The sequence below is a fragment of the Belonocnema kinseyi genome, chromosome 6 (genome assembly GCF_010883055.1).
Source record: "Belonocnema kinseyi isolate 2016_QV_RU_SX_M_011 chromosome 6, B_treatae_v1, whole genome shotgun sequence".
Lineage (NCBI taxonomy): Eukaryota > Metazoa > Arthropoda > Insecta > Hymenoptera > Cynipidae > Belonocnema > Belonocnema kinseyi.
The window spans coordinates 133,132,380-133,157,897 of NC_046662.1; the positions used below are offsets into that span (position 1 = coordinate 133,132,380).

The following is a 25,518-nucleotide window of genomic DNA, read 5'->3' on the forward strand; positions in this document are numbered from 1 at the left end:
TAGAATTATGTAGTGATGAATTATGTTATGTTAAAAACTTGTAGGGAGAACAGTCATAACAATTTCATAAACTTAACTCAAGTTTATCGAAAATTCCCTGACTCTTTCCGGTTTTCCCTGGAATTCCCTGAATTTGAAAAATGCACTGACTTGTAGCTATCCTGTCAGGGTGAAACGTTGTGACATGGTTGAATTAGGAGTCAATCTAAAAGAAAAGTTGGTTTATAATGATATGAAAATTTGTGGATTCAAATATCGGATTCAATTCAGATTCACGTGGCATTCTAACAGATTAATTTTTTTGAGACGCCGAAGATGAACGAGAGAATCCATTTTGATGGAAAATTAACGAAAGAGGTAAAGATGCGTTTTTTTATTAGTAACCTTATCTAATATCGTTTCAAATTTTCAATTACAATATTATGTATAATAATAATAATAATAATAATAATAATAATAATAATAATAATAATAATAATAATAATAATAGGACGATGTATACAGGTTAGATACAATTTTTTCATCTTTTATGGAGTTCTTTGTTTATTATGTTCTTAATAAGTCGATTTTACAGTTTCTTAAATCGGCGTTTTTTTCTCATACATTCCTTATATTTTTGCTTCCAAGAGAGCTATTTAAGCGATGATCGAAGCATCTTTTGTTTCACATAACTCGATATTCGCTTAAACGCTATCAAAAAGCATATCAGTCGTATTGTAGTATATTTTTCTGAACATAATGTTTTTACACGCGACGTTAGGAAACTTATGTTACTCTAAACATGACACGTTCCTCGTCTTCGCTCTTTGCGTTTTTTTTTGTGTGCAAAAGCATGCGTCTTCTAATTTATAACTATATATTTTTGAGTTTTTAGCAACTTCCCTTTGATTTTTTTTGAATATAAACGAGTTTTTTATCAAATTTTTCCACAGATAATTCTGAGAGATGAGTCAAAATAAATGGTAACGTAAATCTCAAAACTTGATAAGCTGTCCGGATAAATTTCTATCATCTCTTTTGTTCAATGACTTGAATATCTCCTTACGGCGATGGCTAGACGTAACAATGTCCAAATATTTTCTTCAAGCTTACTCATAAACTGATAATGAGGTTTTTTGAAAATAATTTAGATAGTTACGCCTTGTGCAATGCCATAAACTAAAATAATTTTCGAAGATTTGATTCATTATCATTCTTTTTTTAATTTATCGATATTTTGTCTTCACGCCCCTTTCAAGAAATCTAGAAAAACTTAGTAAGGTGGCTGTGATAAATTCAACTGCATACATTTAAAACTCAAATCCGAAAACAGACTTAGTACTTTATGTATAGTGATTAGGTGTAGTCAAGATTCTGTTTAGTCTGTCGCAAAATCTATTTATCGAATTTCTTGTCTTTTAGACTTTCTTGATCACACCAGAAATCCTACATTTCCCAATGTACTTAGACTTGCGTAACACATAATACATAATGTTGACTATATGTTACCATTTTACATAAACTAGCGATATATTATACAAAATTTTTCTTTCTGTGTAAATTTTGAAACTCTAGTAACAATTATTTAAAACAGTACAAAAGAATATGTAAGACTGACATTGTGATGCATAAGCGCCAAGAGTTCGGAACGTGGCCTGCCTAGCACTTAAAACTATATAAATGTGTACATCTCTGTTATCTGCTAATTGGCTTAAATACTCTGTTTGTCGACGCAACTGATTAATGGCGAATTTTATTAGAAAAATGACTATCACAAACGATATTTACATCAGGAGCGAGATAACGAAAACGATGATATATCGACTTTTGGGAAAGAAAAACGTTGTAATGTACATAAAACATCATTCATATAATGTAAACGGGAAGGAATATGTGATTGCTGATTTTGTTAGACTACTATTTCTTAGACTATTCGAAATTTTCACATAAACTCTGTGGAAAAGTCCCCGTTATAAAAATGACTCGAATAATCTCGTTGATCTAAATGTCCCCGAATGGTTTATGTCTCGCCAGCTTTTTATAATTAGCCCTTGTAACATTCACCAAATAATGTATACTTAACCAAACACTTCGTTACAATTAAACAATAATATAGTTAATTTGTCAAAATCACCATTTTCGAGATTCAACTGCAATATTTTTAATGTTAAAGCAAGAGATAAAAGGCAAGACCCGCTGCGCTGGCGTGATTCGATTTCCACGCGTAAGATGAACTATAAAAGTTTATGTACATGACTTAGGACGCCTTTCGCACGATTTACAAGTTTAAGCGAACATGCGCCAACCGAGCACTTATTTTTTTTATCATACAATTTCACGCTATTGTTTACCAAAAATAATACTTTCCATTCGCAAAAATAATTTTAATTCCGTTTAGTTTCCCTCAAATCGTTGAATTTCGTTTCCGTTTTGACCTTCCTGGTACAGAATTTAGAAAACTAAAAAAAAAGGTTGCACGCTAATGCCTATTTTTGCCCTTTTCGATATAGAGCGTACTGATTTTTGCTAGTCTGACAATTTTTTAGAATGTCGGAATTTATCACAGGAAACTCTGGGTGTCGCGGTTAGAAACCTCTGCTCCTCGCAAATATACATCTTCAAACTTGATTATTATATTTTGTCGTTAGAAAATTCGGGCGAAACTAAAATCATGTCCTAAATATAGAAGTCTTATTTGCATTACGTTGAGTATTCTCATATCTGAAATCGAAACTCAATTAAAAATCCATGGGTCAGAAGCTATTTTCGCGTATCTCATCGTCTAACTTAAACGATATTAAAGTAATTGCCTCGAGAGTGTGGGGTCCGTTGTTCGTCCAGGGTATGTTTTTCAGTCATTTGTTCTTAGATATGCGGAGAAAGTTGTCATAAGTTTAGAGACCGATAAGTTTCCCGTATGTGAATGCTCGGAAACCACAAGATTTAAAGCAAACACAATTTTTGAAAATTTGATACAATTGCAAAAATTTAATAGCCAATACGTTATCGAAATTTTCACTTAAAAGAAGTTTTCGTAGATTTTTTATTTTTCTAGAACACACATTTTTAAATAGAAACAATTGAATAAAAAACGTTTAAATACGTCTGCAGTCTAATGACAACAGCGCCATTAACAACAGTATTTGGTAACATTTTGTCTTTTCACCTCAATATTAACGAAAAATACATCACAAACGATGAATATCTAATCATTGTCAAATTGACAGAAACAAATTGCTTGTGCTTAAAAGTGTTAAAACAATTTTGCACATTGTGCGACTGGACGCTGATGTAGAAGATCAAAGAGGTACCCATCAGGCGTATTTGAATAAATCGTTTTTTTCTGACTTGAATATATAAATTCTGTGTATGCCCATCGTAAGAATCGAAGATGATATAAGCACTTCGCATGAATATCAATATAGAAGAGTTTCAGAACTACTCCCATATTTTAGTATTTAATCAAATTAATACAGACTTATTCGATTTTGGTAAAACACAACAATTTGCTACAAAAATTTAGCAAAAAATGTTCTCTATAAACCATTCTTTTCCTTAAATCATTTAAAACAATAATAAAGGTAGTGATGATTGGTGACTAGAAATTAAACAATTTCCGTAGCGAATTCTGAGTTACTTCGAATTCTTTGAAATAACGAAAGCCAATAAAGCCTGTCTTTGACCACCCGATAAACAAAACTAAAACTTTGATCTCAGACTTGAAGGTTTAAAAGCCTCTTAATTTTTTTTGTCTTTGTCACACCTATAATTTTACACGTACACAAATTTTAGAGATAAAAAACCTATAGAATATTTCACTATTTCAAAACATTATTGAATATTCCATAATATCTCTGAGCATTCCATAAGATTCTGTATTCTTTAAGAACATTGAAGAACTAAGAACATTCCAAACAATTTAATAATTCCAGAAAAACTACTAAGTTACAGGTAACTAAATAAGTAGAAAAATATGCAAGGAAGTCCCTCAATAAAAAAGTGACTAAAAATGAATGGTTCTAGAGCTCCAAATAAAAAAGTACCGAAGTCAGATAATCTACCATTTTTTTCACCTAAATCACCTAAAAAGATATGAAGATATCTTATAAACTTTCGGCGAGATAAGTATAGATCAAAGTTAAATTGCAAACTGTCAAAAATTAATTTTTTTGATCACGTATCTCACATGAAAGTTAACATTTAAGGTATACTAGTTAAGAAAAACAATTTATAAGAAAGATACATACTGTTTGTTTGCAAATGAAAGTTTACTTCATTCGATTGGTCACAATTATTTACAATGGCTTGTGCTTTTTTAAATACGCGGAAATACCGAATGGTGGTCATGAATATTCTTCCACCAAGAATATGGGTTATTCGCCGAAAAAACTTAGCAATTGGACACTGCGCATTTAGAATAAACAGGTAAAAAATTATAAAATATTCTAAAAAATACGAAAATATTCCAGAAGTCTAGAAAATTAGGCAACATTCTAGAATTCCATCATATTCTAGAAGTCTGTTTTCACAACAATCCAAACTATTTTATGCAATTCTAGAATATTCAGATAAAAATTATAGCATCATCTGGAATATTTTTAAACATTCCACCATATTCTAAAAAATTTCAAAATATTCTAGAGTGTACTCGTATGTAATCGATTATTCATTTATTTCTAACAAAATTATCTCACAAAGGGGAAATTATTCTGGATTTCCTGAAAACATACCAGAATGTTCACAGAATTCTAGATTCAGATAAAAATTGCTTAAGGTCATGTAAAACTTACCGGATTCTTAACTAACAAATTTTTTCTCAGCAATCTAAGTCCAAGCGAAATGGGATATATAGCTGAAAATGCAAGAAAATAAATAGAAGGCACTAAGGAGTGCTTGAACAGTCGTAAATTTAAATAATTACAAAAAAATTATATTGAGAATTTGTTTATAGTTCTACAAAATTTAAGACCATAAATATATTTCTTTGTAATTCCTCAAATTTAGGTGCATGCAAACGTTTTTTAATGCCTATATTTAAGTTCCACAATTTTTAAGTCAATATATAATTTCATGTGGTTATCAGTTGTTGAGAAAAAATGTTGGTAAGGTAGGAATCAGATCAAATTTACATAAACTTAATATTTCATAAGATTAAAAAAAATTCTAGAATACTTAAGAACTGGAATTTCGCTGAACAGTATAAAATAAAGTGTCTATTTTATAAACCGAGAAAATTTTTCATTGTGTCGAGTAATATTTTATTTCATTATTTTTTTAAACCTTTACTTTAAATACAGTGTCTTGTTTCGAGGGCCAAAGTAGGCTTTACATTGACAATCCTTAAGCTTCACTTACATAAATAATTGCTAATTTTGATTTAAGTCTATATTTTTTAAAAATTTGATTGCTTCTGTGTTGAAAATATTGGATGAGAAATTTGTTAACAAAATGAGCCTGAGAAAATGCAATTGACTCTAGAAAAGAAAGAAATTTATCTTTTTAATATAAAGTTATTATCATTTCTAACATTAAAAAAATTTACTGTTAAAAATTACGTCGTATTTGTGCAAAGTGAATTGTTAGAAACAGAAGCAGAAATCTGACAAGTAATTGTAACTTTTCCCAAGCAACTTCTAATTGTCTTTACAGTTTTTGAATAATTCTTAAAAAGAAAAATAATATCTTTGAATATGGTGAGCAGATACGTTAAAAACTATATTGAGGTTTAAAATGAATTTAACAAAATTTTATTTTTTGTGTTAAATAGAAATAAGAGTTTTTGAAAGTACCAAATTGAAGGAAAACTGAATTCGCACAAGAATGTAATTAGGAAATATAGTGGAAGTTAGGAAGCAGAATAAACGGCAAAAACCAAGAAGGTTTTGCTAAAAATATAGTTAGGTAATCGTAAGGCAGTCCCATTTTGTATGACTACCTTATTCTTGATCGGTCTTAAACATATATTTCAACCTTTTTTATCGATGCTTGCTGTTTGTGTAAATATGTAACACGCCGCGCAAACTCGTTCGTTTAAAGTCCTTTTTAACAACAAACCATGCTTGCACGCGGCACGTTCATTTTGTAGTAAAAAAGCCAAGTATACAGGTTTTGTTACTTTCTTTTCATAGTAAAAAATTAAAAGATAAATCTGCATTCTTATCATTCATCTGATCATATTGTACAAATAGCTATCATTCGACCGATCTTACCATATGCTCGCTATCATTTGTCACATTTCGTATAAAACTCTATCGGAGAACATGATTACATCGTTACCGGTTTTACGGTTAGTAATAACATTTCTATCACTTTTTGCTCTCTAGGCCACTCAGATTAAGTAGAGTTTCTGTTTAGCACGTACTGACTAAATTAAACGTCCTTTGAATCGGGCAAGACTGTTTACGGCTAGCTCGGTTCATCCTTGCTATGCCGGGTCAGACGCCATCCTGCTCGAAAATTCGCTAAGCTTATCTTTTCGCATTTACTCAAGTATAAAATAGTACTCCTGCGCAATTATCTAGCTGTAGTCAAGTGCTTCACAATGTTGCCTGCTTGTCAAAGGTAACTCTCCTTGATCGCCTTGTCCTCGTAATCTTTCTTTTCCGGTTTTTATGTTACTTGAAACTCCAGGTTTTCGGTAACCCGATGGCCTTTATCTTTGGCGTTCCTATTCGATTCTAAGACAACAATCGAAGCACAGTCACAGTTTGTCGTAACTAACGACGGTCAACTTATGCTTTCGTCATGATCATCGTGGATGGCTGCAAATCAGTGAATGGCTACAGGGCTCTGTTGGACGCAGACACCAACCATTGGACTATCCTCTCTTTCGGAATCCCTTTGTTTACCAGCGGAGACCGTTGATGGCTGTCTGACCATCGCGTGAGTGTCCGTACTTGGATAGCCGTAATTGTAGAAACTTTGCTGTTGGATCATCGGAGAAGTCATCATCGCTGGTAGGTGAGATATGCTGGGTAGAATTAGGCTATTATAAGGACCAAGAGAGCTTTGTATCAAGGAGTTATCCATTGACTGCATGCACGTCGGAGCAGACGTAGGCATACTCGCGGTTGACGTTGACGGATAACTGGTAGTAATGGCACGCCTGCTGCACAAATGTCGAGGCGAAGACTCGCACTCCATCGGCTGGTAACCGGCAGGAACGTTCGGCTGTACTGTCATTAAACTGCTGCTATTTCTGATGCCCTGCCCCTGTCCAGGCACTGATACCATTCCTGTGTGACATTACAAACATTACTTTAGCATTTATCTTTGACATGGAAACCTAAATTAAATTTTGAATAACTTAACCTGTTAAAATTCATAAAGCCATTTCTATTTAGAATAGGTAAATTCTTATATTTATTCACATTTATACATATCTCAACTGTAGAGCCTAAATCTCCCAATGCTTCACTGATATCGGATTTTTTATGGACAAGGTATTGTATTTTAAGTTTGCAGCCAAAAACACATAATGCAAATGTCAAAATGTCAAACATCGCTAATTAGGAATCAACCATTTTTCATTTTTAAAACGTTATCCACAAATTTTTCTACTTTTGGTGACAAAATAATGTTGTATATATTACTTTATTTACAAAAAATATTTAAGATTCCCACTCTAAAGCTCATTTAATTTATTTAGTAACCCGATAAAATCCTATAAACCTCTTAAAAATTTTGAAAATTCTTTGATACCCTGTATGATCCTTTATAAACTACTGGAATCCGTTGAAATCCACTGAAGTTACGTGAAATCCCATTATATCTGATAAAAATCCTCACAATCAATTAAATATTTTGCAATTTTTTGAAATATTTTTAGATTGCTTAAAATGTTTGAAATCTTTGGAAATCCTACGTAAACCCTACAAATCTCTTTTTTTTTATATTCTCAAAAACTTTGAAATTTCGTGAAATACTATGAACTATTCCCACAAAATCTATTGAAATAAGATTCAAAATTCTTTAGAATTCTATAAAATCCCTTCGAATTTTTTAAAATACCCTTAAGCCTTTGAACTCCCTTGTAATATTTTTAAATTCCTTGTAAAGAATTCCTTGTAATCCTTGTAAAGATTTTAAAATTTCCTAAAATCCTTGAAATCCTGAGCTTCGTTTAATTCTTGTCGGATACCTTAAGATACTTAAACATACTGCAAAATTCTGTGAAATTCCGCAAAATGTTGCAAAATATTTTTTAAATAATTTTTTAATCAGTAAACTTTTAAAATTTAGGATATTTTAATTAGATTAAAATCCACCTGTATGAGTGCTGAAGCGTTGGTGATAATTTTTCACAAATATTTCTTACTGTAATTTGATAATTGTAGGAATAAAAAGGACAAAAGAAATAAAAAAAGAGAAGGAAGGGGATTTGTTTGGTTGCCTTCTCATTTTTCTTTCTTCCTTTTTATTTTTTGTCCAAATTGAAAACGAATAATTTCCTATTTTTTTTCTTCTTTCTTAGGGGGAAGAGAGAGGGGGGTTGTTTCTTTTTTGTTTTTCAGATTGCAGTGGGAACATTTTGTGGAGGTTGTCCAAATTTGGTCGTTAGATTCTTGATTCTATTTTTAGGAATTCTTCTTAGTAAACTTTTTGCGTTTTTTAATAAATTAATATTAATATTATAAAAAGTTCTTGAAAACCAATGCACTTGTGTCTCCCATCTTCTTCTTTTTTTTTAAACTGTTTAACCTCTTAGGTTTATTAAAACTATTTTCTGGCAATATTTCTCTTCCTAAGTTTTCAAATACATAAAATAATAAAATACTTCTTTTTTTAATGAAAAAGCTGTCAAATAGAACACAAGTGCGGTTTTTGCATCTCTGAAAAACCCCCAAGGCAATATGTCACATTTTAGGCTTTGAAATGTTTACTCAAGGAACTCAGTATTCCTAGGACTACAATTTACCTGACGTATTGTGATCTTATCGGTTACAAAACAGCTATAGCAGACTATAACTGCTACTCAGCTGAGTCACATTATCACCGAACTGTGGTGTTGTCGACAGAACAACATAACTACACTTAAAAATAATAATAATGAGACCGACTTCTGTGCATGTTGTTCGGCATGAGTTACGGAACTATCGACATAACAAAATAAACCGACCCTGATGCAAAAAGTGTAATAGTGTATTAAAGCGAGAAATTTTCTTTGCAAACCTAGGAACTTCTGGTAATAAACCTTGCCTTCCCCGCCAGAAGTTTCTGGGTTATTTTGTAGTGACATTTTTTTCGTTTAATTTAAATTGGCAGTGAATGTCGATATTTTTATATTGCCAGCATAGAAAAAAATTGGCAAAAAAGTTAGTCCCGTGTCATCACAAAGTCTAACTAACACCAATCATACAAGATATAAGTCAATTGTGCATTGAATGATCACTAGGGTAGTCCAAGAAACCGATTTTCGAATAGAGTGCATGCCACCCCCCCCCCCCAAATTTTGTGATGTTGCCAGAAAAAAAATTCCCTCCAATTTTGTGCCAAATCGGTTAATATTAAGACGTGCTGCAAAGGCCCTGAAAATCCCATTAGATTAACATGGGGAAATTTTGATTTTCGGAAAAATGGGATTCAGGTTTCTGGATCTAAACTTAGCTTGCGGGAGATATTACATTCTTAGGAATAATGATCTTTGTTTTAAGCATGTAGTATTTGTTTAAACAATTTATTATTATTTAATTGTAATTTTTTCTTAAAAGGAGATATAGAACTCTAGTTTTTTTAAATTTAGTTAGCTTTGCTGCTTATTATTAAATAGCTACGTCATTTAGATACTAGCACCTTATTTTGCAATAAATTCCTATTTATTTAAATAAATTTTGTTTGTTTGAACAATTTTTGTCGAAAATAAATGTTTGACGTTTCTGTTTTTTTTTGCAATTATTTTGGTCATTTGTCATTGTAAAGAGCAAAATTTTTGGTATAAAACGTTACCGTATTGTTTAATAAATTTATTAAATATTAATTTAACACTTTATTGGAAATTATGATTTAAAAATCTATTCTTTTTTCGCAATTCAATTAAGTATATCGCTTATTGTTAAATATTTAAACGCCAAACAAATGCTTTAAATAACTAATATTTGTTCATAAAATGCTTTACATTGGCCATGAAAAGTTTATTTTTTTAGTAAGACTTAATTCTATAAAAATTACATTCAATTTTGTACAAAGTAAGTTTTTGTTTTGTTTATGTTGATCCCGCAGATTAGCTGTTAGTATTCTCAAAGAAATTAAAAATCTTTGTATTTTTTTAATGTCACTAGAAATTAAAACAAAAAAATTTGCTCTCAACAGTAAAAAACTGCCACAATAATTGCAAAAAAAAAGAATTTTTAAAAACTTATTTTCGAAAGAAATTGTTTAAACAAACAAAATTAATTTAATCAAATAAAAATTTATTACAAAATAACGTACTAGTATCTAAATGACTTAGATATTTAATAATAAGGAGAAAAGCTAACTAATTTTTGTACACTAGAGTTTTATACCTCTTTCTAAGAAAAAGTTACAATTAAATAATAATTAATTATTTAAAAAAATACTAAATGCTTGAAACAAAGATAATTATTCCTAAAAATGTCCAATTGTCCAATCAAACATAAAAAATCTACCTTTCAATGAGTGAGTGTAAAAAACATTATTTAAAGAAAAATAAATTGTTTAAACAATTTTTAATTATTTGACAAGTACTTAAAAATATTCCACTTGACAAACAAAAATAATTTATGGCAAAAAAGGGAAAAACAGAACATTTCTGTGTCAATTTTGGGCAAAAATGTCAATTTTTTTCGATAACCTCACAAAATAGGAGGGTGGTATGCCCTCTAATCCAACAAAAAATTTCAACAGATATGATTTTAGACCACCCTAATGATCACTGTAACCTTTGTGCGCAAGCGCGACGTTAGCCTCTTCCTACTCAAGTAAAAGTGCAGGTAAGACAGCTTTTGGAAAAAGTAAGTTAGAAGGGTTAAGCATATGCAATATTTTTAGTATTTGTGAAAAAAGTATGAACAAATTTTGGAAAGAAAAAAACATAAGTAAGTAGGCTTTAAAACTGAAACGAGATCAAGAAATGATTGAACTATTGTAACTTTGTAGTTAATGATCCACTACTCCCATTATAGCAATCTTATAAATTAAGCCATTCATCTCACTAAAAGTATAAATGATATTCTTCATACAAAATTTTAATCCACTGCTCCCATTATAGCAATCTTATAAATTAAGCCATTCATCTCACTAAAAGTATAAATGATATTCTTCATACAAATTTTACTTCAAACCGCTTGAGAAAATATGCCGCCAGCGAAGAAAACAAATTCGCATTACCTATCTAGCTCAATTTAATTCCAAAATTATCTTAACCCCACTTTACCTTGGGTGAAAAGAGAACAACGTTGCGCTTGCGCTTGAAAGCAAGAATGATGTTTTCAAGACAAGATTCGTTTTAAACATTTGGAAGGTCATTTGGGTCCTATAAGATAATCGAGACTTTTTGGCAAAATTGAAACCTGAACTCATTCTTGTAGTCTTGGCATGTATAGAAAAGGCCTAATGTTTGAGTCAATAGCTAAGGATCCACTTCGTGTAAACAATCATTTAAGGTAGCAAACAAAATTTTTTGTTTGGTTGAGACTATGCGTACCTATTTACCTGACAGGAAAAAAAGTCATTGTTGCTAAAAAGGGTGTTTTTCAATGGCCACAATGAAATTTGGACAGATTGGATATCAACCAAGGAAGTGCTTCTACTGTAGAGTATTTGTCTTACCATGCTTTAAAAATATGATATGTTTCTTTTTTATAACGAAATGGAATAACCCCGTCAACTTCTAGTTTAGTCAATTGTTAAGAAAGAGAATAAGAGTTCTAACAATTGTCATCAAATTTACAAATAAATTCATTCTGATTTTATTGTTGATAATCGTGGTTGATAATCTTAGAAGAATCAACGCAATCTGTGCAGGTGGAATGGATTCGCCAACCGGGCTGTTGTGCAGCGGTCAGTACCCAGGGCGGAGGGGAGTTCTAGGCCTCTACTAGGTACAGATCGCCTCAGCAGCTTCGGTGTCCCTAATCAAAATAGTCTCTCGGAATGTTTTTCACCCAGTTTGTATATTGTATTCTAAAATTCCCAAAAACAGAAAAATCTGAATGAGAGTAAATATGATTCCGTTTCCGACATGAAAGTATTTGGTAGCGGTGATTGGGTTTTGCTGAATTTAGTAAATTTAAGTAAGATTTGAGGTGATTGATAAGGAACGATAATTGATTATGTGGCTGTGGACGAAGAATAAAGAGAGAAGGTCAAGAAACTATATGCAGGACAAGGCGATTGGTGAAAGGAAGGTAAATAAACGTTTACGGAAAAGGTGAGGAACATCAAAATGGAGGAAAGAAATGTCAAGCAGGAGATGGAAATAATGTATGGAGAGATAATGAGAGTATTATAGCGCACACGCAAAAAAGAAGTTAGTGAAGGAAGGCATGGAGAAAAATATGGTAGACAAAAGAAGGAGTATACTATCTTATGTAATAAAAAAAATTGAGCAAAATAAAAGGTTTGAAGAAAAGGCGGAAAAGGCTAGAACATAAGGAAAGGTATGGAAGGTGGTAAATGGAGAAAGAGAAGAAAAAGGGTAAACCAGGATATTTAGATGGTAGAAATAACAAAAAATTGTATGGAATTACTAGTAGGGGTAGCGAGGATAGTTAGATAAGGAGGAAAACATGGATAGGAAATGGCTGAGGAGGGCATTAAAACGAAGGAAATAGTCAAGGTGTTATGGATAATGAAAGATGGAAAGGCAACTGATATAGATGAGACTCCAAATGAGGCTTGGAAATATGATGGGAAAGAATTAAAGGAATGGACCTAGCCAATCATCAATAGTTGTAGTTATGGAAGCAAGGATTAGTTTTACCCATGGCGAAGAAAGGCAAAGTGGAGATGGTCAAAGATTATAGACGAGTGAAATTAATGCCAACATTGCATAAAGAATATGTGCCTGTTTTTTCGGACTTTGGCGTTAACCTTTAACATATATTTTTCAAATGGAAACCACTATTTTTGACACCGACAATGAGAAGAACGCAACATTTTACGTTCAGATATGCATTAAGTTCATGTGACCAGATGACCTTCGAGGTCATTTCAGGGTCGTGTAAACTCAAACAAGGTCTAGACGTCTGATCAGCAAAAATATGCGTTTTCGAAATAAATGTTTAAGGCAAAAGTTTCAGGGTTTTGAACGAGGATCTGTATAGTCACTGACTCTGAAGTTGGCCTTCAAGGTTATTTCAAGGTCAACTTTTATTTTTCAAATGGAAACCCCTATTTTTGACACCCCCAAACGAAAGAACGGACAATTTTACGTTCAGGTAAGCATCAAGGTCATGTGACCCGATGACCTTCGGGGTCATTCCAGGGTCGTGTAAACTCAAACAAGGTCTAGGCGGCTGATCAGCTAAAATATGCGTTTAAAAAAAAAAGGTTAATCATTGTATCTAGATCCGTTCGATTAAGGCGAGATCCATCGTAGGTCTCATCAATCAACAAAAAAACCCTATGTAGATCCGGCCCGCTAAGGTGAATTCCATTGAGGGTCTCGTGAATAAAGAAAAGGTGATATGTGGATCCAGCCAACTAAGGTGAGATGGTCTCATCAGACCACAAACAAAAGTTCGTTTGTGGATCCGGCCAGCTAAGGCGAGATGGTCTGATCAGATCACAAACAAAAGTGGATGTGTGGATCCGGCTAGCTAAAGCGAGATGGTCTCATCAGACCATAAAAAAAAGTTCGTATGTGCATCCGGCTAGCTGAGGCGAGATGGTCTCATCAGACCACAAACAAAAGTTCGTATGTGGATCCGGCCCGCTAAGGCGAGATGTTCTCATCAGACCACAAACTAAAATTCGTATGTGGATCCGGCCAGTTCAGGCGAGATGGTCTCATCAGACCACAAACATAGGGTTTTTTTGTGAACTGATGAGCCCTACGATTTTTTACCTCTTATTTTCGCTGATCAGCCATCTAGACCTTGCTTGAGTTTACACGTCCCTGCAATGACACCTAGAGTCATCGGGTCACTTGACCTTGATGTATATCTGAACGTAAAATTTTCCCTTCTTTCGATTGGCGGTGTCAAAAACAGGGGTTTCCATTTAAAAAATAAAAGTTTACCTTGAAATAACCTTGGAGGTCATTGCTAAGGTTAGCTTTTGTCTGAAATATTTTTCTCGAAAACGCATATTTTCTCTGATGGGGGGGGGGGGGGGCCGATACTTTCTGATGTATATTTTCTGAACTATCTAGTAAATAAGAGGATTAAAAGGGAGAAAGGGAAAATGGTAGCAATTTTCGTGGACTTAAAAGAGGCGTTTGATTTATTAGACCGAAACGAGATAGAAAAAGTCATGGTGAAAAGGAAGATACAAGTAAAAGATAGTTTCTGGTTAGTGTGAGAAGTAAGACAATTATGTCCTCTGAATGTACTTTTATTTAATATATTAATTTCAGTTCTGGAAGAAGAAATGAAGAGAAACGGATGATAGGATAGCAAACGAAAAGATATATACACATGTGCATGCGCGGACGATATCACGTTGATGGCAAAGGATGAAGAAGGGTTGACGGGCTTCATTATAGGATTAGATAAATAATTAGATAGGAAAATTTTTTATTTAAATGTAAGAAAGACAAAGAAAAAAGATTTAAAAAATCAGACGAGGTAATGAACCAGATATGGAGAACAGGAAGAAGGTTAAAAAAATTGGAGAATAAGAATGTGGTTATTTGATATGCTGGCATAGACAGTATTAGGTTATGGAGCAGAAATATAGGGATGGGCAGAAAGGAAAGCGATTGAGAGTATACGTGAAAGGTATATATGGTGGGCGCTAAGAATAGACTGTCGTGTTTTTCGTTCTCAACAAAATGTTATTTGTTACGTGTGTGGACACCGCAGCATTGAATACAAATTGTTTTGTAATGAGAAAAGTCAGTGAATTTAAGGGAAAAATAACATTTTTTGTGGCCGGTCTTATAGAGTCCTACTGCGAAGTAAAATCCTTCAATTTTAGGTTAGAGTACCACTCAGAAGTACTCGGTGAAAGAAACGAGATATTACAGTAAGTCTATATTAATTATATAAATAAATGTTCTTGTCACAGATAGAGGTACGAAAGTTTGTTAAATAATACATAATATTTCTGGAAAGTAGAAAATTCGACGGCAGGTGAACCTGTACACTTGTTGCTTTGATATTCGGCACAACTGTCGAATACTAAATTTTGACAGGTATAATAAAGCAGTATTTTTTTATTGAATTATGGTGCCATACACCAGTAAGTTGGAAATGGTATTGAGAATACATTAATGTTGACCTGGTTCAGTATTCGGCACCCAAAATACGATTCCGAAACAGAGAACTTTTATAAAATCGTTGATGCCGACTACTACAGCATTCTATAGATTCTTAAAGGTGCTGCAGTCCTCGGCATCAAACCATATTTACTAAATGTAGTGCTGAAATTGTATGTGTCTAGGCTTTTGTCATTCTTTTTATGAACATGAATTATTTTTGACTAATATTATGAATATTCAGAATAAAATTGAAACAGAGTTTTTTTCAAAAATTGTAATTTTTGCAATATTTTAAATATATGTGTATATATGTGGTTTATAAGATTTAGATAAATAACAGATTTAATTATATATTGTCTTACTATTTAATAGTACTTTCTTATAATCATTATAAGTTTAAACAGTTAGAAAATGTTTCTGTTTTCATAATTCAAGATTTACAAATTATTAAATATAATTTAGTTTACGGTTTAAAAAAATCAAATAAAAACAAGAGTGTAAAATACTCATACCACTATGTTTGTAAAAGTGTGTACCGAAAGTTCCTATTGTTAATAAACTTTTGTTAATAAATAATCGTCTCTTACTTTTTATATCCTGCAATAATTTTTAAAGTTAACAAAAGAAATAGTTTTTAATTATACGTAAAGGCTATTGCCGATTACTCACACATTGAAGTGCCGATAACTGAAGCAGCCAGGTTTCTGACTAGTCGATAACTCATGCATTCTCGTATTTATAATTTTAGACTTCTTATAATATTCATTCTAATGGGATATATCGGAAGTAATAAGTAAACTACATTTCTAAAGGTCCGCTTTATTCAATAAAACCCATTTCTTAAGCTTTAAATATGTTTACTATAGTTTTTCAAACATTGAAATCTGGAATTCGCCTTCAACTTCCGATAACTGGCACACTTACCTTATGTACTAAAGTGGGAAAGAGTGCATGGAAATTTGAGACGAATCAGGAGAGGAATGCAAAATAAAAGAATCTGTGAAGAGAATGTGGCAGATTCTAGGGAAGGATAGATTGGTGGAAGAATGAACAAAGGAGTTGGAGGGGGCTAGAACTCTCTCCCTCTCTCTCGCTTACACTCTGGCTTTGTATCACTCGTACATTCGTTCGCTAATACGTCTCAAATTGCGCTATCGTAAAAATAAAATCGTTAATATGAAGTAAGTAGGACGCATTATTGTATGAAAAGGAGGTAATGTAAACCCTTAGGGACACATTATGAATAAGAAGTATATGTGATTTTATTTCATTAACTGTAATGTTCATAGTGTGTGTTGAAACAAAAAAGTCTACTTTGGGTGCCTGAGTGTATTTTTTGCGGGTACGTATGCGTACGTGACGATCATATCTCGCAATGTACGTTTTGCATCTGCTGAATATGATTTACTCTCATGCGCATCTTGATAATTTATTATATTTATCATTTTAAAATATCATCCAAAATTATGTATTTTAGCAGCTAAGTCGTTGAAATGATGACAAGTACGACAATCCACCATGTTGAGACCTACTTGTAAGGAGCACACTACAAAAATTTATGAGATATGTGCTCAGTCATCGCAATATACCAAAAAAAAAATTTAATGACATTTGTGTGAAAAATGTCTAAGTTACTTACATTTTTATTCCAAATAAAAAATTACACTAAAATGTTAATATCTCTTATACTATGTTATCCCCAAAACCGAAAAATTGAATATTTGTCTAAACATTTGCGCTTTATTGAAAGGTTTATTAATTGACTAATAATATATGCATTACATTTAAAAATAAGCATGAACGTTAAGGTATGTATATTTAGTCCAAACCATTAATCATTGCTAAGAAACGAAGTATTCTGGTACCATGCTTTATTGGTGCGGAATTAGTTTTGAAGTTCAAATGCTTAACTTTCAATTTAGCAATATTCGAGCCTATTCATTTTGATTTTTATATAAACCACGGCTTAAAGACGGAATAGCGGAAGGTAGTCAGCGAGAGTACTGACAGTGCAGGTAACAGTGCATGGCACGGTATCAAGCGGCGCGTTGGGGAGAGAGAAAAAGCAGAACGGCGAGAATGAAGGAATAAAGAATGCGACGAGAGCGTTTAGCACAAGTGAGGGAGAGTGTCTTTTGAAAAGGAAGAGAGGCAGTAAAGAGATTCCGAAAAAGTTCGGTAGACTGTCCGTTTAAAAAAAATTTAAAAATACGTAGCCCCCAACCCCAAATAGAGGAGCAATCAGAAAAGCACGCCCTCGGGATGCTAATAGTCGAGATCAGGGGGCTGAGGGTTAATTCAAGGGAGACTAAGGAGCAGACGGAAGGTATGAGGAAGAAATTAAGCATTAGAAGTGAGAAATGAGAAAAGGAGGTGAAAGAGCTGAGGGAGAAACTAGAAGGATTAGAGAGGAAGGTAGTGTCAGTAAGGAAGGAAAAAGAAGATAGAATTGAGAACAAAAAGGAGGAAAGGGCGGATAGGTAAAGGATAAGGGCAATGGAGATAAGAATTGAAAGAAAAGAAAAGGAAGACAGAAGAAATAATAATGTAATGAGAAGGTTAAAGATAAAGAGTAGGGGAGAAAGGAGAAAGAAGTGGCAATTGTGGAATTGAAGAGCTGGAAAGAGAAGTTGGTGGTAATGCCAAATAAAAATATGATAAAGGATAAGAAGGTTTTCATTGACCACGTTTTGACGAGAAAGAAAAGCAAGGTTAAGGTACTGTACTTAAACGTAGAATAGAGCCGCCAAGTACTATAGGTAGAGGCTCCAGGAGGAGATCAGAGTGAAGAAAAAAGGAAGGGCTTGTGGTGGAACCATAACGGGTGTTAGGGATGGATTAGAGGAAAAATTTCATGGTGAGGAAAAAGGGAAGAGCGTGTAAATAAGAGCAGTAAAGTTAGGAAGGTTAATGTAAAAGTTTGTGAGAGTGTACCATAAGAATGAGATGGTGAGTATTAAAGAAAGTGTTGAAGACTTGCTAGGCGAAAGACAGGAGGATATTGTGATACTGGGTGGTGACTTTAATGCCAAAATAAGGAGCAAAGGAACTTTTGCAGGGCAGGGGAGCACTTCGAAAGGAAATCGAAGGATAAGATAATAAACAAAGTGGGGGGGGGGGTCCTAAGGGACTGGATTGAAGATAGGGGCTGGGCAGTGGCGAATGGTATGGTAACAGGTGACGAAGAGTGCGATTACACATATGTAAGTAAGGTAGGGATATCGGTGATAGACTATGTATTCATGAATATGCAAAGGTGAGAGGAGGCGATGAGATTTTTAGTAGAAGAGAGGGTAGAATCAGATCATCATCCATTAGGGTTGTGCATAAGAGGGGAAAGCGGCGAAAAGCAATGTGGGAAGAAGTGTCGATGTAGGAGAGAATAAGCTGAACGAGGTAGGCGCTAGAGAAGTATCAGGAGCAGTTAGGGAAGTTACGCTTTGAAGAGGAGTTGGCAGGAGAGTTTTGGGAGGATGTGAAAGTGAAAGTGAAAATTGTGTGCAAAAATAGATATTTAGTAAGAAGAAGGAAATAGTGAGGCCGTGGTGGGATAGTGAATGAAAAAGGTGAAAAAAAAGATGAAGAGGAAGTGCATTAAACGGAAAAAGGACCTGCGAAGAAAGATCTAGAAGACGAAATGGGAATTGTTATGACAGATGGGTACGTATGAAAGATAATAAATAGGTTTAAAAGAAATTGAGTATTGACAAGGAGGAAGTTTTTTTAAAGAATCGTTTCAGGGCTCATATTCACGGAAGAGAGATGATAGGTGTAGCAGAGCGAGGGAGGATGTGATGGAGGAGTTGAATGACGCAGAGAAAGAGAAACAGATAAGGAAGTTAAGAAAGTAAATGATAACAGGGCTGGACGGGCTTGAAAACAAAGCGTGGCTGTTTAGTACACAAGAGGTTAGGGAAAAACTGATGGAAATAATGAAGAAAGTATGGATGTGTGAAGAATTCCCAGGAAGGTGGAGAGAGGCGTTAATAGCGCTACTGTATAAGAAAGAATATAAGGATAGGTAGAAAAATTATAGAGGGATTACGCAAGGATTATAGAGGGATATGGCGTGCATATAATACACGAGGGTGTTGGCGGAGAGGCTGAGGAAGGATGTCGAGGAGAAAGGAATATTTCCGGAGACGCAGGCAGGCTATAAGGTTGGTAGGAGCACCATAGACAATATCTACGTTCTGCAACACGTGGTGGATAGAGAATTAGCGAAGAAGTTTTCGCAAGTTGACACGTTTTTTGTGGATCTCAAAGGTGCGTTTCCTTCGGTGGAGAGGCGGCGATTGTGAAAGGTGACGGAAGAGAGAGGAGTGAAGGGAGGCCTTATCGAAAGGATAAGGGAGGAATACGAAGAGATTAAATATAGATTCAGAAGATGGGAGAAAATTGCGGAGGTATTCTGGATGGATATGGTTCGTAGCAATGGGGGAGTAGATGCTTGTATACAAGAGAGAGTGAGAAGGGCAAATGTAGTTATGAGCCAGGTATGGGTGCCACGAAAGAAGTTGTTCGCAGATGATTTCGGAAGGAGAATTGAATTGTGCGGGTCGCAAGTGATGAGTACTTTATTATATGGAGTGGACGTGTGGAGATAGAAGGAAAGTGAGTGTTAATGGGAAAGAAGAACAGACGAGAGGGCGGGACCATGGAGGTTAAAAGAGAAAGGTACTTTAGAAATAGAGGACTGCAGATAGATGATTTAAATAGGTTTAATTTTAATAGGTTTTGGCTTTCTATGGATAAGGGGATGTATCAATGTGTGTGAAAGGAGAGGCAAGAGTAGAGCACTGGCTGGAGGAGTGTGAGAAAGTGGAAAGTAGTGGAATACGCATGGATGTACTGATACATGATACTGATACTGATACATGCACGGGTGAAGGGGGTCTTGGGTAAGATGGAGAGGAAGAGAAGAAAGAAGTAAGAAGAATGAAGAAGAAAGGATTGTAAATAGAAAAGAAAGTAGATATAAGTAAAATTTAAATAAGGTATGGATCGAACTTAGTTTTAAGAAAATTGTGTAAAAAATGGAAGTGTAAGCAAGTCAATTTTCTAAGGCCAGCAGGCTGAAAAAAGATACATTTATCTACATATAGTTCCTCTCATACTTACAAACCTTCCTTCTACATTCTTCTTCCTAAGAAAGAATATTCGCTAAAGAAAAAGTGAAAGACTTGCTAGGCAAAAATAGGAAGGTATAGTGATACCATTTTCCAATACATTTCCAATTTCATTAACAATAAAATCAGTTATATGCAGTGGTGAAATCAGTTAAATTTACGGTTACAGAGATGGTCCTTGTTCGTCCTATTCCAAAATGTGACCAATGGACTTCCTACGGGGATCGATCAGTGCACAGTTCGGAGGTCACCATTCTAGCTCTACTCGATCTGTTTCGGGCGTTCGGAACTCTTGATCACGAACTTCTCCTGGCCGAAAAAGAATCTGAAGAAATCTCTGGCAAAGAAGCCTCTTGGTTTAGTAGCTTTCTCGCAAGTAGAAACCAGCGAGATGAAATGTTGGATACCTTAATCTTCCGATCGTCACCCCTTCGGCCACTATATAAAGGGGTACCATAGGGTACCAGTTTCCGCTCTCTTTTTTTCTCCGTTCACACCAATGAACATACAGAAACCTTGAAAAAATTCCTCTCAGTTTTGGAGGCGGTTACCGGGATCAAAGTAAAAGTCACGAACAATATGTACGCAAACGACACGCGTGTATATGTCCGCTGCAAGCTGGAACATCTAGAAGTCGGTGCAGCTGTGTTGTCTCTGCATTGTCTCCAATTATATCCTTTCCTTCTCTCTTTTCCACTCAGGGTCTTCTTCAGTGCGTCTTTTGTGATGTCCCTTCTTAATTTGCATATGCGGCATATGCCCATAATACATCCGCCTTGCAAGAGTCTGGCTAACTGAAAATGAAGCGCAAATGGGAAATGCAACATTGGGTTATCTATTGCAGGATCCTTTCACAGCGGGCTCCAGAATATAGTAAACTTCCTCGTATGTCCTCTACCATGAAATGTATGCGTTCAAGAATATCTCCTTTAGAGGGGACCTCACCGCTACCGCGAGTGGTCAAGGTTTTTTTGTCTAGCAACATTCATTGGCTACCCCGTTCTTGTATCAATGTATGCGCTTTAAGCAATTTTTTCAACAGGACATGCGCCGAAAAGGGCGGGTCTATTTTAAATCAATAAATGCTATCAATAATGTTACAGATAAATACACCCGATTCTGAGCGTAGTAACTGCGGTATAGTAATTCCTAGAGCTACTGGCCTACGGAGTTTCTCAGGGGGCAGGGCAAGAGACGGTTGTTACTCTTGCCTCGGAATGCCTCGGAAGGGCTGCAGTAAGCGATTATTCAGACGACTATATTACACAATATTATGAATTCCCATTTGAAACGGTTCAAACCATCCCGATTTGCGCACTTGAGAAAAGTCTAGACCGTTAGCACCTTATGCATGACAGTGTTTTTGTGGACGTATGACAATTTTCCAATTAAAAATCAATATGATAAGTCAAAAAACGACTCAAATATTTCGCAGCATAGTGAGTTTTTTGGATTGATGTCGCGGATATTGAAAGATATGTGCTTGACCTAGGAGTGCTGACAACTTTTTCGTTACTATATTCTAGACGTAAAGGTAAGTTATAAAGGTCTGAATAGTAATATTTCTCAAGCGTATAATGTATTTTCTGAGACTTGCTTCATTATTTTGTCGATTGACAACCTTTCAATGTCACGAAATAACATATCCAAAATTTGAGGTTATTGTATCAGATCGGGTAATCTCACTTCAAATTCCGGACAGTTAATTTTATTACGTGACAGTAAAAGGTCATCAATCGACAAAAGAATATAACGTGACTGAGAAAATAGATTCTACATTTCACAAATATTACTACTCATACGTTTACAGTACAAGTCCGATAACTTTCTAATTTCGGAGCTGTAGGGGCGGAAAATTCCTGGAATTGCGGAGTTATCGGATGCCTCCTCTAGTAGCAGGATATTAAGTGCGCGCATGCGTAAATCATGGGCGCAAATCATGAGCAAAATGGCACACGTAGTAGGAGAACCATAATTAGTGTGCGTGTGCTGAAAAATCGCTTGCAATAAGATCCGGCGATAAGCTATATATCCCGCAAGCGAACATATTGAAAAATGAATCCACCCTTCTCTACGCTGGGCTCTTCCTCTATGGTGATGACATGGAGTCAATTGCATTCGGTTCCAACAAGAAAAATTAATTCTATATCTCGAAACTTATCAGAAGGGCTCATTTGTTGAATAAGTTTTGTTTACAAAATTATTAAACCATAATTACAAGATAACTTATAGTCGTTTGCATAAAAAATGGTATTTATTTTCTTACAAATAGCTGGAATGGATAACACAGGCACACGAAAAAAAAGGTCTTGTTCACCAGACGAGATAGACGTTTCTATACGGTTTTGGGGTCGCTGAATCCGAATCAGGGGTTGATTTAACTCAGTCGGGTTGCATTTCGTTCCTAACCTCGAAAACATGATAGAAGTTGGAACATTCGTGGAAACACCCAGAAATCAAAAAGCTAATATGTCTTCCGGGTCGCTGAGTCCAAATTTAAATGTCATTTGACTCGGCGAGGCCTCATTCCATTTATCACCAAAAAAAATTAAAACACTGAAAACTGTTCTCGACATAAATTGTTTGTATGCAGCGTCTAGTACATAGAACTTGTTAGTCATTCCTTGGGCATGACTATCAGTCTCTAGTACAAAATGCTGCTGCCTTGACAGATACTGTGACGATGACAACTGCCCTGAAAGGGGATTTGTAGAATGATTCGTTCTCAGATTTGTTGAGGTAACGAAGTCAGCGAAGGCACCCTGCTTTGCAGGTGGGCGTGAGGGTGTGCAGCTACCCTGAAAACATATAACCGCTTTGCTTTCTGGGTGTTTCTGTGAATATTCCAACTTTCATCATTTTTTTGAGGTTAGGAGCAAAATGCGACCTGAACGAGTAAAACCAACGCCGGATTCGTATTCAACGACCCCAAAAACTTATAGGAATGTTTATCTCGTCTGTTGGACCAGACCTTTTTTTCGCGCGCCTGTGTAATTGTTAATAAATTTGGTCTCCGATGTAACAAATTATTTATTAATATTCTTTAATCGAACTCAAAAATATCCCTTGTCCACACATTGTGAAAATTTAGTTGAAATTAAGGTATTCAATGTTGCTAATTCCCAAGAAATTAGTTTCTTTCTATTATTTTCTTACAACACATTAAAAAATGTTTAAACTTCTATAGTTATACTAAAAAACATTTGTACATATTTATGTCATTGATTCTATATCTTTTTTAATGAATCTGATATATTTTATAATGAATTATATTCTTGAAGAGTAAAAATTTGTTGTTTTCATTTTGTTTCTGATAGTAAAAAGTATTAAAAACCTTTTTTGCAGAATCGAATGTAATTGATGTATGGAGATTTTTAATAATTATTATTTATAAATTTATTTGTCCATAGACACTTTTGTTGTCCCTACTGACACGAGCCGCGCCATAGAAGACATGACGTCATTTTAAAAAAAGTAGTCCAAAGACATTAAGTCCCATATTTCCGCCATTTCTTTTTAATTTTCGAACAATATTTTATGGGATTCATTCACCCCAAAGCAATCATATATCCTGAATAACAGCCAAATCCCATTTGGACACGAAGATTCCTGTGATCAGATTCAGTAGACTCCACACCATATAACAATGAAGTAGGTAAACGTATTTTCGATAAGTGTACATAAAAAATGAATTCTACATTGTCAATTTTCTGTATTTTCATGGTCAGGTAAATTACTCAAAAAATAAATCATTTAAACTTTGGTGTTAAATCAACTCAACTTATTTTTGAAATTATTTCTAATGCAGAAATAGGATCTCTTACATAATTATTTTAAAGATTGGGGAAAAATATCTGTAAATAAGAAATGTAAAAATTAAATTTACCAGTAGAGTACACTCTCGGTATCTACTTGCTCGTTATGTTCCTATTCGTCTCCACATGTACTTTAACGCAAAAATTATATTCTCTTCCACTTGGATAACTGCGAGTCTCTGCGCATGTCTCAAAGTGCGAGTATCAACCTGGTCTGAACGTCGGAGTAGAGGAGAAACTCTTTTTTAAGTACCCGATTATTGGATATTACACTCCACTTTAGCCCGGTAGACGGCTAGATAACAAAAGTGTACTGTAACTGGAAATTGGAACTATGTTAGGTTACATCTGTAAACGATGTATGGCTTCTATGTTAGCATAAAAGTTATTTAAGCGGTAACTTTTATGATAAAAATATCAGTCTAAATTTCACAATCTGCATCTCACGTACAACGATCTCATAATTACACTAAAGAAAAACTAACCATAAGCAACTATGACATGCATAACATTAAAATAACAGAATGATGAAGTAACATGTATATGAAACGCGTAGAATATGTTCTAAATGTCCCTTGTATTCAGGATGCATGATAGAAAAAAATATGTAAAAATGAATCTTTAAAGTACAGCACAACTTGAACTTTAACCAGGCTTCACAGTCTTTCCCCTATTCCTTGATTTTTCCCCCATTTTACTACTTGTTTGAATAAAATTCACCTTTTATCCCTTCTTATTTGAGTAGGTTCAATTCGTAGGGCTCTAAAATGACTGCTGGCCATTATTTTAAAATGGTAAAATTAATGCCATATAAAGGATAATTAGATTAATACGTATTACGGCGGGTATTTGTCAAGGACACTCCTTCAGTGCATTACCGTTCACAATCATTATAATAAGGATATGGTCATAAGGATGATCCTTATTTGAAAAGACAATTATTTTAAACTTGTTTTCTCCCTCTGCTGTCGTTTGTTCGCAAGCCGAAAAATAGCACAACAAAGGCTTTAGCCGGGTAAGCATTTATACCATTTTTTTACAAAGGTATACATAAATATTGATGAATCAAATCATTTGAATTTTTCAAAATTGGCTTAATCGATATTTATGACTTAAATATATATTATATAGGGCAATAAGGCAACTATAAGAAAAAATTGGCTATTACACCAAACTCTCAATTTCAGTCAAATGTCTGGTCGTCTCCAAATGG

The 25,518-nt window shown here is 34.3% G+C and overlaps 1 protein-coding gene across 1 annotated transcript in view; it reads right to left on the reverse strand.

Moving 5' to 3' along the window:
• Positions 1-523: 523 nt before the first annotated feature.
• Positions 524-25,518, reverse strand: part of LOC117175704 (serine/threonine-protein kinase minibrain) — a 349,640-nt gene continuing 324,645 nt past the window's right edge. Inside the window, exon 7 of the mRNA XM_033365467.1 lies at positions 524-7,214. Coding sequence (XP_033221358.1) covers positions 6,748-7,214 — 467 coding nt within the window. The 3' untranslated portion in view covers positions 524-6,747. The remainder of the gene's footprint in view (positions 7,215-25,518) is intronic.